At 31.3% G+C, this 13,072-nt stretch overlaps 1 protein-coding gene across 1 annotated transcript; it reads right to left on the bottom strand.

Moving 5' to 3' along the window:
• Window positions 1-8,077: 8,077 nt before the first annotated feature.
• LOC112792780 (uncharacterized) lies at window positions 8,078-11,771 on the bottom strand. The gene is made up of 12 exons (XM_025836153.3): window positions 11,428-11,771; window positions 11,226-11,325; window positions 11,021-11,129; window positions 10,413-10,501; window positions 10,134-10,190; window positions 9,939-10,047; window positions 9,745-9,846; window positions 9,541-9,605; window positions 8,855-8,958; window positions 8,712-8,776; window positions 8,511-8,565; window positions 8,078-8,409 (listed from the first exon to the last, which is right to left on the bottom strand). Exons 1-12 carry the CDS (start codon window positions 11,483-11,485, stop codon window positions 8,249-8,251), a joined length of 1,074 nt encoding a protein of 357 aa, XP_025691938.1. The 5' UTR covers window positions 11,486-11,771; the 3' UTR covers window positions 8,078-8,248.
• Window positions 11,772-13,072: the final 1,301 nt, after the last annotated feature.

The raw sequence follows: 13,072 nt of genomic DNA, 5'->3' as shown, positions 1-13,072 counted from the left end.
AATGCATTAAAGTATTAAACTACGAAGAATAACAATAATGATCGACACTAATTGTTAACCACTTATCCTTGACTACAAATTCTCTCTTCTTTTATTATTTTGCTTTCTTTGTCCATTTTTAGTTATAGGTTTAGTTAGCATATATTCTAAGACATATATTAAAATTATTATTAATAATAATTTTTTAAACCTTTTTACTTTAATATATAAATAATGCATTAAAATTTAATTTTTTTATATTTATATATAATTTTATAAATGATAATTTTAACATATATGTTAACTAAATATTTTTTTATATTATGACTTCTTTTGTGATATTTTTGCAATAAAAAAAATTCTTGAGAAAATATAACCTAACAATAGAAAAATAAAATTCTAATATTAAAATAGGAATAATATGTAATGTTTAAAAAAGAATTTCTTCCACTATAATTCACTACTTTATGATAATGGGAGGAGAACTTTTATTGGGGATTAAGATTAGATCCTTTTAGGATTTAACTTTTTATAGTAGTCATTGTTATTGTGATTGAGAAGAATATGTTCAAAGGTGATATGGTTAAATCTTATTGGTGTTACTGATTCTAGTTTTCCAGTGCTTTTGTGAAAACAGAACATTGTACAAATTCGAAAATGTCCTTGAAGATGTTGTATTTATCCATTATCTATCCTTTGTCCAACAATATCTCCAAAGTATTAACTAATCACTTGCTTGTCTCTTTATCATGTCTCAACTCACAAGGACAAATCTGATGATGGAGTATTTATCCTTAGCTATAAGGAGTAATATTTATCTTTCTTTCTTTCTTTTTTATAATAAAATAATTTACAATGAATTAAACTAAAATACTAAATTTTTACCCTTTTTCCAAAAAATTATTGGATGCTAATTAATGAAATTACTAACTGTCTATTTAAATTATCGTTTATCAAATTAAAATTTAAATAAATATAATTTATATAATTAATTTTAGGTAAAAATAAGTTTGTATCAATATAATTTATGTATGATAATTTTATATTAAAATTAATTTTGATAAAATAATATTATTTACATAATATCAATTAAAATTATTTTTAAATAGATAATTACTAAAAAATATAATATTAAATTATAGTGTTCTTTTTTTATTTTTTAGTATATTTTTATATAATTTTTTTAAATATTTTTAGTACTTTTTTTAGTACATTATCATTCTTTTGTACCTTATAATTCTTTTGTTTAATTTGCTCTTTCTGATGAGATTAGAACTAGAAGGGAGTCGATTTTAAGTTCGGTTCACAAAAATTGAATTTGCCTTAACAATTAAGTCTATTTCTTGAACTCAAACTCGATTCACGAGTTAAATCAAATAATAGGAATATAATCTATAATTCTATATCAATAAATTATAACTTATATATTTTAAAAAATATTTAAAAAGATTAATTTTATATATTATTTATCTATCAATAAATTATAAATTTTTTATTTATATCCTACATCAAAATTATATATAAAAATAAATATAAAATTTTAAATAATTAAGATCATTAATATATATATATATAATTATATATTACTATTTTATATGTATATATAAAATATTAAAATATATATATATATACTAATGATACTTTGAACTCTTGAAATATGTATTAATGATACTTTGCGGAACGACACCAATAATTCTCATGTTGTTTATAAATATTTTTGTAGTATCTCACTTGTACACTTAAATTCTTTTGATAACTGTTTTAAAATTAATTGAGAATCTCTTAAAATTTGAATATCTAATGGCTCCTTGTCAATTAATATTTTTAATTCTAATATCAAGGCCTCATACTCAACCACGTTATTTGAATATGGATATTTTAATTCAAACAAAATTTTGATGGAATCCCTTTCGAAGATATAATCAAAATGTCAACACCAGGACCATTTTTATGCTTTAATCCATTCAAAATCAATTTCCAAGGTTCAACCTAGACAACATTCATAAGTACCTAAGGCACCGGGATATCATAACCCATTCATTAGTACCTAAGGCACCAGGACATCGAAAGACTTTTTTCGACACATCACACTACAAGAAAAATGTTAAATATCGCCGGATTTATTGTCAGAATTAGTGTTGAACATTAGAGGTGGATTTACCATCAGATTTGGCAATAAATTCGTCCGATAAAAAAATTATTGTTAGATTTGGTTTTCCGACGGTAAATTCACCGATAATAATTGGAGGAAAAAACGAAAAATTGGCGAGATCATTACTGTGGAATTTACCCGCCGATAAATCCGACAGTAATCTTGCCTTAAATTCGAATCGCGAACCCTCTCTCCCTCATTTTTGAACCCTTTTCTCTCCCTCCCACAAACCATCTCCGGCAGCCCTTCCACCAGCATCTGCCACCACCAACAACGTTCAAAAACTGTGTGGACTCCTTGCGTCGCGTTGGTCGCTCAATTGCCACCGTTTTTGTCGCTCCCGCCACTATTGCTGCTGCCACAGCTGCCTCCAAGTGTATTGTCCTCCTCCTTTTTCCTATTATTTTTTTTCAATTTATTAAAAAAAAAACTAATGCATCCCCTGCCGGTTGGTCACTGCCGCCACCATTTTGTCATCTGTGCTACCACCACGCCAGTAAAATCTTCTGCATTGCCATTGTCTACAGGTAACTCAATAATTAGTTTTGGGTAATTAAACCCTAAATCCTAATTTATTTGATTTTAATTTGTTATGTATTAGTAAATTTGCAATTAGGAGGTTTGTATTAGAGATATGGCTGCACATGGATCGGATAATATTCGCATATCCGTGGTATTTATCCGCATCCGATCCGCACTCTGATAGGATCAGATAGCGGATATTGCCATGATATTCGCGGATCCGATCTGCATATCCGCGGATCCGCACCCATAATATAAATACTATAGTTAAGAAATGGAAACCTTAATTCCTTAACCCATACACTCAAATAAACGGCGCTGCTCCCCCTCTCCTCTCTCACCCAGACCCAATCCCATTCCCTGTTATCCATCACTGCCGTTCACTTCATCCATCACCGTCATTCACCTCCATTACCGCATCTCCTCCGTCGTCATCTCAGACCACTGAGACCATGTCTACTTCTTTGTCTCCATCGTCGCGTCGTTGTCTCCTCCTTCGGCATGGTGGTCATCCTCTCAATCGGCGTGATTGTCGTCTCCTTCATCGGCGCGGTCGTCATCTCTGCTCACCATTGCTCCTCACTCGCGCACTCGCCTCTACGCCTCACCCGCTTGTCGCTGCTCTTCGTTGTTTGGTGTTGCATCCTCCTTTTGCAGTTTCTTCCTTCTGCTTGTGCTTCTCCAATGCAGATCTGCTTCTACGCAATTAGGGTTCCAAATATGTTTTTTTTTTGTTGATCTTTGATTTTTGAAATACAGATATGTTTATGCTTGTTTCTTGATCTGATTCTGTTTTTGTTTCTATTGTTAAAACAAATGTGATTTTAATTTTTGAAATGTATACCTTTGTTATTGTTGTGTATGCTGTAATTGATATATTTTAGTGTAACCATTAATGTCAAATTAGAGATTTAAGGTTCCAGTTTCTATTTTTTATTTTGTTGATTCTTTTAAAATTAAAAATATTTTTATTTTTACGAATATATCCGAATTTTAATCCGATCCTATCCACAAATATGCGGATCAGATCGGAGAACAAAAAGTGCGGATATTTGATCCAATGTGATTAGTGCAGATCGGATTGAGATTTTGGCCATATCTAATTCGATCCGTGTGCAGCCTTAATTAGAGATTTAACTGTTTTTTAGATTTTGTTCATTTATTGTTCTGATTTTTGTTCCAATATTGTTAAATATCCGAGTTAATAATAATTTGTTTATTTTTTGAGGTAATTATTGGCTTATTATTTATTGTTGTTAATTTTTTAAGTTTATTATTATTTGAGTTAATTAGTTGATTGTTGTTAATTGCTTGAGCTAATCTTAACTTGTTTATTTTCTAAGTTCATTAATGATTTATTGTTTATTGTTGTTAATTTTTTAAGTTTATTATTATCTAAGTTAATTATTTTTTGAGTTAATTAGTTGATTGTTGTTAATTGTCTGAGTTAATCTTAATTTGTTTATCTTCTAAGTTAATTATTTATTTATTATCTATTGTTGTTAATTTTTTAAGTTTATTATTATTTGAGTTAATATTTTATGAGTTCATTAGTATTGTATTTTCTGATTTATTAGTTTATAAATTATTGAATTTAAATATTTAAAATTATATATTAATTTTTAAACAAATTTTTAAAAAATTTAAAATTTAAGTTTACTGTCGGTAAAATCAGCCGATAGTTATTAATTTAAGAATCAATTAATAATATATTACCATTAGATTTACGGAGAAAAAATCTGACAATAAAAACTACTAGCGAAAATTTTCCAACAATAATTAGCGGCGGACGAAAAAATTCGTCGATAAATAATTAACAACGAGGTTTATACCGTCGAATTAATTATTTACCGGCAAATTTTTTTGGTAAATCCGATGGTATTCGACCGAATTTCTTGTAGGGTCATCTTCAACAATAAATATTTGATTATAAGTAGAATATTCATCCATAAAACTTAAAATTTCATCATCAGCCACATAATCGATTAACATATTCGCTACGGACACGAAATACTCATCTTTAAGAGTTGTATTATATTAATCTCGAAAATCAATACAAACGGGAGTGGATCCTCTCCAGTGGGAAAAAAAACTGGATAGTCCAGTGTTTACTCTCATCATTCATTGCTCTCTCTCCTATTTAATTTTGGTCTCACTTATAGAATTAACGGTAAGAGATCACACTTTATTCTCTCAAGTGTTCAAAAAAATGGAGAGGATCCATTTCCCAATACAAACACCCAATTTTCCATTCTTTTTTTATTACATGAACAATATTTGAGACCCAATGAGCATATCGAGCCGTTCGAATGAACTTAGCCTTAATTAATCGCTCAATCTCCTCCTTTATTTTTAAATTTATTTTAGAAGCAAAACGCCAAGGAGCTTGTTTCACTAGTCGAGAGAATGGCTTTAGTAGCAATCGATGCTAATCGATCAAAACCAAGCATCTCATCTCATAGTCCCAAACAAAATAATCTTTGTATTCAGTCAATAATTTAATCAATGCAGTTCTGGATTCCTCATTAATGTTTTTGCCAATATAAGTAGGCCTTATAGCACCATCGGTTCCTAAGTCGATTTCATCAAGTGGATCTTGTGATTCAAATCTTTTATCGATATGATCATCATCAATTGAAGTTTTTCAGAAATCTAAAGGTTCGAGGTCATAATACAATCAAATGATAAATTCACTGAATCACTTGAGGAAACATCAACTTTATTAAAATTATTAGCCAAAACAACTGTTGGGTCGTTTACAATACAAAAATTCTGAGATACATCAACATTTGAATGACTGACAATTTTTCCAACACTACTCTTAAAAGGAAAAGTACATGCTACAGAAGATAAATTACTATTAGGAATTGAAGTACACTTTTTTTAATTGAAATTCCTACTTGGTTCGACTTAATCAGAAGAATCATTACTAAAAAAGAAAAAACATACTGTAAAAGAAAAAACTATCCACATAATTTTTAAAGATAATAAATAATTCGACACCATCTTCTTCATTAGTCATCTCGAGTATATAAGTTGTCGAATTATTATTATTTTTTTAAATATAAACTTACTCCTAGACGAGGGGGTATACTCTGGTATCAGAAGCTTGAACTTTATGTTGAGACCTTCCTTAGTCAAAAAACAGCCTTCACAATTAGCAGAAGTCAAATTTCTGTCAACATCTAAAGGTTTCAGCTTGTTATTATAACCTTAGAAGTCAACAGGCATTTGCAAAATATAAAGACTATCATTAGCCTCTACCACTTCAGTCTTCTCCTCACTAGTCCAAAGGAGGAGTTTCTGGTGCATTGTCAAAGGTATCGTTCTGACACCATGAATACAATCTTGACCCAACAAATTATTATAACTTGCCTTTGAAGTTACTACCACGAAGACAGTTGTTTGTATTGAAGAACTAACTTGAACTTTAAGGATAACTAACCCTTTTGCCGTGTGAATACCCCACTGTAATCAGTAACAACAATGTTGGTTGGAACCAAATCATTAATGCATTTCCTAACCTTAACCTTGACAGAGAAGTTTCCGACGACCAAACCACCAGACATCTACGAATAGTTGACCACAGAAACTTTGGAGTTCAGATGACTAGACGACGACGTCGCTGACAACAGCTTCAATCCGCGATGGTGAGTTCCTTCTACCCGGTGACAACAGCTCCGATCTCGCGTTGATTGTGGTAGGGACGATGGCCTTCATGGAGTTGGAGGAAGATTGGAAGAAGAAATTAGGGTTGAGGTGTGGTGAGGGGGGCTCTTCGCAAAAGGGATTGGGTGACTTGGGTCAGCTATGTGGGTTCAGTAATGGATTTTCTTTTCTTTTTTTTTTAAGGTCAAAACGACGCCGTTTCGAACTAACAATAAAAAATCGGTACCTTTAAAAATCTGGTCAATTCTGCTGGTTAACTATCAATTCAACCAATTTTTTATTGGTTTTTTGCAGAACGGTTTTGAAAATCAACCGGATCAACCAGATGATCGATTCCCAGTTAACCCGATTGAACCGATCAATCCGGTCCGATTTTCAGAACCTTGCACATTATCTCCAACAGTTGCATTATTAACTGCAATATTTTTTCCAGAAACAGGATTTTGAATGACTCCATTTGCATGTGATGTCAAACTTGCAAAAGTTTGTGCCACAACAACAGGAACATTATTATTTAAAGTTTCTTCAACCATATTAATAATTCTTCTACTTCGAAGTTGCATGTACTAAAATAAGCCTATAATAAAAAATCTTTGACATAATTTTATAAAAATTGTTCCATTGGGCATGCTAATTTATTATGCAGATTTTAAGTAAATTTGATTTGGTTCGATATCTATGATCTAGAAGCAAAATCTACTCCTTTTTTACGGATACCAATTTCAGAAATTGCACCAAAGACGCCATTTTGAACAAGTAAAAGAGAGAAAAACTCGGAATGTAAACTAGAATTGAATTACTTGAATTCTAAATTATAGAAAACAACATAAATGACTTCAAATTAAAAAAAAAAGCAACAAATGCCTCCAACATAGTTGAAGGACTTTGAATTTAAAAAGACAACGTAGAATTTAAAAGAATAAAAAAAAGACTTTGCAAAGGAAAAGTAAATTGTAAGAAAGAAAATTACAAAAAAATTTAAAAAAAAGGTAAAGATATGAAAGGAATCCTACAGAGAATAAACTCTTAGCAGTCTCAGAAAGTCGTTGGGACGTAAGTGTGCGAAAGTATTTTCTGATGAAGAATTCAAATTCTTTGCCACTTCCAAACCTTCTTAATTTATAGAACAAGTCGACCAATCTTATATTACCAGATGTCATCCCTTGAGAAGTTTAAAAATATTTGTTCCGGCCAAATATATAATCAAATAACTTCCCTTGCACAATTCACCATCGATCTTAATACTTAATTTGTTGACCTTATTTTTCAACAAGCCATGACAAATCGAACTTAATACTTAATTTGTGTTGGCTCCTATCCCTCGAGTCAACGTCCTTGTAAATTCAATCGGTCAAAATTCTTCCATCAACAAATTTAAATTTAATTATAATGTAAATCTCATAGAATTGCAAATCAATTTAATTTCTATTTTTTTTATCAATTTTAAAACAAAAAATTTGATTTTAAAATCAAATCCATTCACATCCAAAAGGTTTACAATGAAAGACAGAATATAACTTTCTTAAAAATTATGAGACAAATTCTATTTTCTTTTATTTAAAATGTCATTAATACAGCCCCAACTATATTGCTAGATAACGTTCAACCAACAAATATTCTGTAAGATCTGCTACTCTGCTCGTTTATTAAAAGTTTATTAAATTTCAATTTTCATTAACTTCGCATGCTTGATCAATTTTTATAGGAAAATTTTAACATGTACCTGAAATACCAATGTTCCAATGATTTTAATCATTGATTTCAATTAATATATATTATATATATTTTTTATAATTAAGATCAACGATTTATACTACTCGAACACTGGTGTTCTTGGTACACTTGATATTCTTCCAATTTTATAATGATGTAATAGTAACAACTAACAACCAGCTTATATCCTATTGTATGCATTTTTTTTTTTAATCAGGGACATGGATTGGGAAGCCTTGAATGAATGTTGTTAATTTCTTCAATTACGTCAGATGTGAGCTCAACCTTGCATGCATTAAGCACCTCCTGGAGTTGCCAGGATTTAGTTGCCCCGAAAACAGCACTGGCGACGAGTGGATGCCGCAAAACAAAGGCTGCCACGGAACATAAAGAGTAGCAGATATAATGAAAAATCAAAGAGCAAGAGGGTTAAGGGTTTAGGATTTGCACATAAGGAGTTATAATCTTATCAAACCTATTGCTAGAGAAACAGGATGAAGACCATAAGTTTTTGCAATGGTAAGGTGCTCCTGCAAAGTGGGAAAGATATAGAGATTATATAGAACTAAGTCAGAAACAAGAGATTCTAAAATTATTGATTAGTTCACACTTCAACATATATATATATATATATATATATATTATGGAAAATCAAGTTCAAACACAATCTAGTTACCGCAGCTGCAGCCTTTATAATTTTATTGGACAAGTTGTATCTGGATTCTCCTTCTGAATATTTCCCTGTCAATGACAACAACAATGTAAGATTCCCTTCAAGTCATCATCAACGTCTGCAAAAATGTTCGAATGTCGATTAACCTTTAAAAAGATTCAACCGAGCATCTGTCGAACCACCACCGGGGGAAAAATATTTCCCTGTAAGGATACCCATTGCCAGGGGACTGTAGGCCAACAAGCTTATTCTGAAAAAATAGATGAAATCTCCAACAATGAGGCATTTGCTAAAATCTAACGAGATTAATTTTGGATTAGTTTATCATAGTACAGATGTTAAGAGTTAGAAATTTTTATGCACTAAGCTTTTACTGCTCAGAAAATGGAGCTTTCCAGTGCTTCAATTACAGCCAATCTAAACAAAAATGTTTAATCTGTTATGCCTTTTCAATTATGCTGCCGAGAAGAATGCTCACCGTTTCATAACAATCCAAAGTAACAGCTTCTTAGGATATAAAATAGGAAAGTTTTCAAATGTACATGGAATACCGGTGTTCCAGTAATCTTAACCGTGGATTTTAATTAATATATATTATATATATTTTTTATAATTGAGATTAACGGTTAAAATTACTGAAACACCGGTGTACCTGGTACACTTGAAATTCTTCCTATAATATATCGTCACATTGGCAAAAAATATTTGACTCCTTTTAACTTGAAAGTTTTACAAACACAAGTATCTAATTGGATGACATTATTAGTGCATAACAATTAACCTAAAGTAAATAAAGTAATATCAAAATTATAGATTAATTACAGTAGGATACCTCTCCTGATGGCAGCACTCAGCCAATGCAGAATCAAAAGTTCTACATAGCAGGTTATATGAATTCTGTCACTAAACAGAAGAATATCAGAACAAGAAGTAAATTTCCATGGAGGGATTTGCAGAGCTGAGGGCAAGGGATCCATGATGGAAATAAAGCAAAAACTACGAGGATGAATTGAATGGTAGGGAGGAAAAAAAAAACCTGCAGAGTTACTATCTTTGGGTAGCAAGTATCTTTTTCAGCAACCTGAATAAATTTCATCATGCCATATGGAGTTTCATTACTAAGACCAACATATCTGATCTGCAAAGAAGTTCAACACATTTTATTAGTCATGATTCTGTAATTATTTATTGAAAGATTGAAATTTGTACTAGATTGATAATACCAATTACCTTCCCAGCTTTGACAGCTCTTCCGAGAGCTTCAAGTTGTTCATCTATACCAATTGAAGGGTATTGACGAACTGGGTCATACTCAGTTTCTCCAAACATTGGAACATACCTACAATGTCAATGTATCAATTAAAGAATATATATACATATATCGATCAGGCCAAAATACGTATGAGCTAACATAAGCATACAAACCGATCAGGCCAATGAATTTGATAAAGATCAATATAATCCATTTGCATGCGTAACAAACTGCATAAATCAAATCAAAATTTTGTTAGAATATAGTTCTAGACACAGGATCATGAGATGCAATCCCTTTCAAACAGAATGTAATATAGCATCAACTTTACAATGATCACTATTCATTCAGTTAAAGAATTCCATTGGAAGATAAACAACTATTCCTAAGTACCTACAAATTCCAGTGTCTAGACCAAACAAAACCTTGAATTCAGAAAGAGAGCAATCAACCTATTATCAATGGCTTCAATAATATTGCTGGCATCCAAACATTTTGGACCGCCTCTAATCCATGTCATCTGCCCAGATGGTCCAGCAACCTGTACAAAATTAAAGGTAGACATTATAAACAACAATGATAAGATAATTTAAGTTGAACAAAAAGAATTCATCAGATCACACAATGTATATGTAACTGAAAGTAACAAAGTTTTTACTCAGAAAAGAAGAAAAGCAGCAGCAATATGCTTGTTTATATTGAGATCCATGTGTCGAGGCCTTTAACAATTGGTGCCTACTCACATCTTCCCATGAGGATTCATGTGAAGATGATAACTGAGAGCTATCAGATGGTTTGATTAAATTGCTTAATACAGCATGTATTCAAATCTTAGTTATCATCCTCACAAAGTAGCCACCTTAACAATTTACCTTCAAAGGAAAAGTCACATATCTTCACTCAGTATGAAGAAAGTTCACATGCTAATAATGAAATTCCATGTTTAACAAGATTAATGAGCAGGCCCCCAAAAGTATGGAATCAACCTTTGTTGCATAACATAATCACAAACATACAAAAAACATGAGACTTAAGCTTAACATAATCACAAATACACAACCTTTGTTGCAATTACAACACGATCCCTGGGGATTTTTCTTTCTCTAATCCACCGGCCAAGATATTCCTCACTCCTACCCTGAGTCTCAGCCCGCTGAGGCACCGGATACCTACAATGGCAACCAAAAAATAAAAATAAAATCTTGAATTAGATATTTAATTAAATCACAAGATAACATGAGTAGTTGAGAAAGGAAAGGTGGTACATTTCTGCAGAGTCAAAGAAGTTGATGCCGCCATCAAAGGCTTCGTCAAGAAGGCGAAATGACTGGGACAGTGTGTTCTGCTCCCCAAAAGTCATCGTTCCTGGGAGAATTAAAAAACAAAATGGGATTTTTCTTTCAGCTGAATTGAACTGAATTCAAAGAATCTCTAACTTGCTGAAATGGTGGATAAGTTTGCACGCACCTAAGCATAGTCTTGAAACAGCAAGATTGGGAGCAACGTTGAAGAGAGGAACTGACATCAGCTTTAGCAACGTCAACAAAATCGAAGTTGAAAACTTTAGATAAATACTGACCCACCGAAATTCAACGAAAGAATGAAAAAAATTGATTTTTAAATAAACCCAAAATCAAGAAACTCAGGTTTACTGTCCCTCTTATAAGTTTCTTATGAGAAATGACGAGGGACCGAGTTTGGGTGAGTGCGATAAGCTATTTGAACGGAGAAGTTCATGGAATACACTAATATATACAGAATACAGCTGGATAAAGAAAGGTTATATTTTTCAAAAAATATTTCAATAATCCAATCACTTAATTTTATGCTCTTTTGATATATAGAAAAACAAACATAACCAATATTTTTTTTTGAAACGAAGGAAGCTCAACACATTACAGGGGAGCATATAAAGAAATATAAAAACATAAAGAGCTACTAATATAAATCACACAACTTTTAATCTCTCTATCACTACCTGATCACAACTACACTATACTGTGTAGCTCAATTCTATACATGTGTGAATTATCTCAATACTCACTTTAACATAATCAATATTATTTTAAAGATAATTAAAAATAATTTTTTTTAATCAAATCATTTTAGTTACTTCTAACAAATTTTAAATTTTTTTTAGTTACGGTGAGGGGAAAGGGATAATTAATGGCATTCTAATAATACTATTTGATTAGAAGGGGGAAAAAGCCATTAGTGGCATTAGGCTATGGAGGTAGGATGTATATACTATATATTATATGAAAAATTTTAAGTGTATTAACTACACGGTATTTCAATAATTTTAACTATTAATTTTTATTATAAAAAATATATAATATATATTAATTAAAATTAACGGTTAAAATTATTAAATATTGGTGTTCTAAGTATATTTAAAAAAATTTTATACTATATTTTATATCTGATTTGGAAATTTATAAATAAATTATTAAGAGCAAATTACCAATTGATTTTTGCCTATTTCTTAGAATGATAATATGATTTTTCAGAATAAAAATGATCTATTTTTTATTTTATGACATAATATAATTTCTGTCAATTCTTGACGAAAAATGCTCACGTATCAGGGACAGAAGACTCTTCCGAGCCTTGGTCGATTATGCACAAGGGAAGAAGATCAAAACTTTGACTACTATCGAAGGATTCGAGACTTCGAGGTAAAAGAGGCTCTAAAGCAGATGAAAAATGGCAGGGCAGTAGGACCTGATAATATCCCGATTGAGGTTTGGAAGGGTCTTGGAGGAAAAGGCATCAACTGGTTAACCAAGCTTTTTAATGAGATTTTAAGGTCAAAGAAGATGCCTGATGAGTGGAGAAAGAGCACCTTGGTACCTATCTACAAGAATAAGGGGGATATACAAAGTTGCGGAAATTATAGAGGGATTAAGCTTATGAGTCATACTATGAAGTTATGGGAAAGGGTGATAGAACGGAGGTTGAGAAAAGAGACACAAGTAACAGAGAACCAATTTGGATTTATGCCAGGCAGATCTACCACTGAAGCGATATACCTATTAAGAAGGATGATGGAGAGGTATCGTAGTAATAAAAGGGATCTACACATGGTGTTTATTGATTTGGAAAAAGCGTA

The sequence above is a fragment of the Arachis hypogaea genome, chromosome 13, assembly GCF_003086295.3.
Source record: "Arachis hypogaea cultivar Tifrunner chromosome 13, arahy.Tifrunner.gnm2.J5K5, whole genome shotgun sequence".
Taxonomy (NCBI): domain Eukaryota; kingdom Viridiplantae; phylum Streptophyta; class Magnoliopsida; order Fabales; family Fabaceae; genus Arachis; species Arachis hypogaea.
The sequence above is the reverse complement of the archived record's forward strand: the minus strand, read 5'-3'. Positions and strand labels throughout refer to the sequence as shown.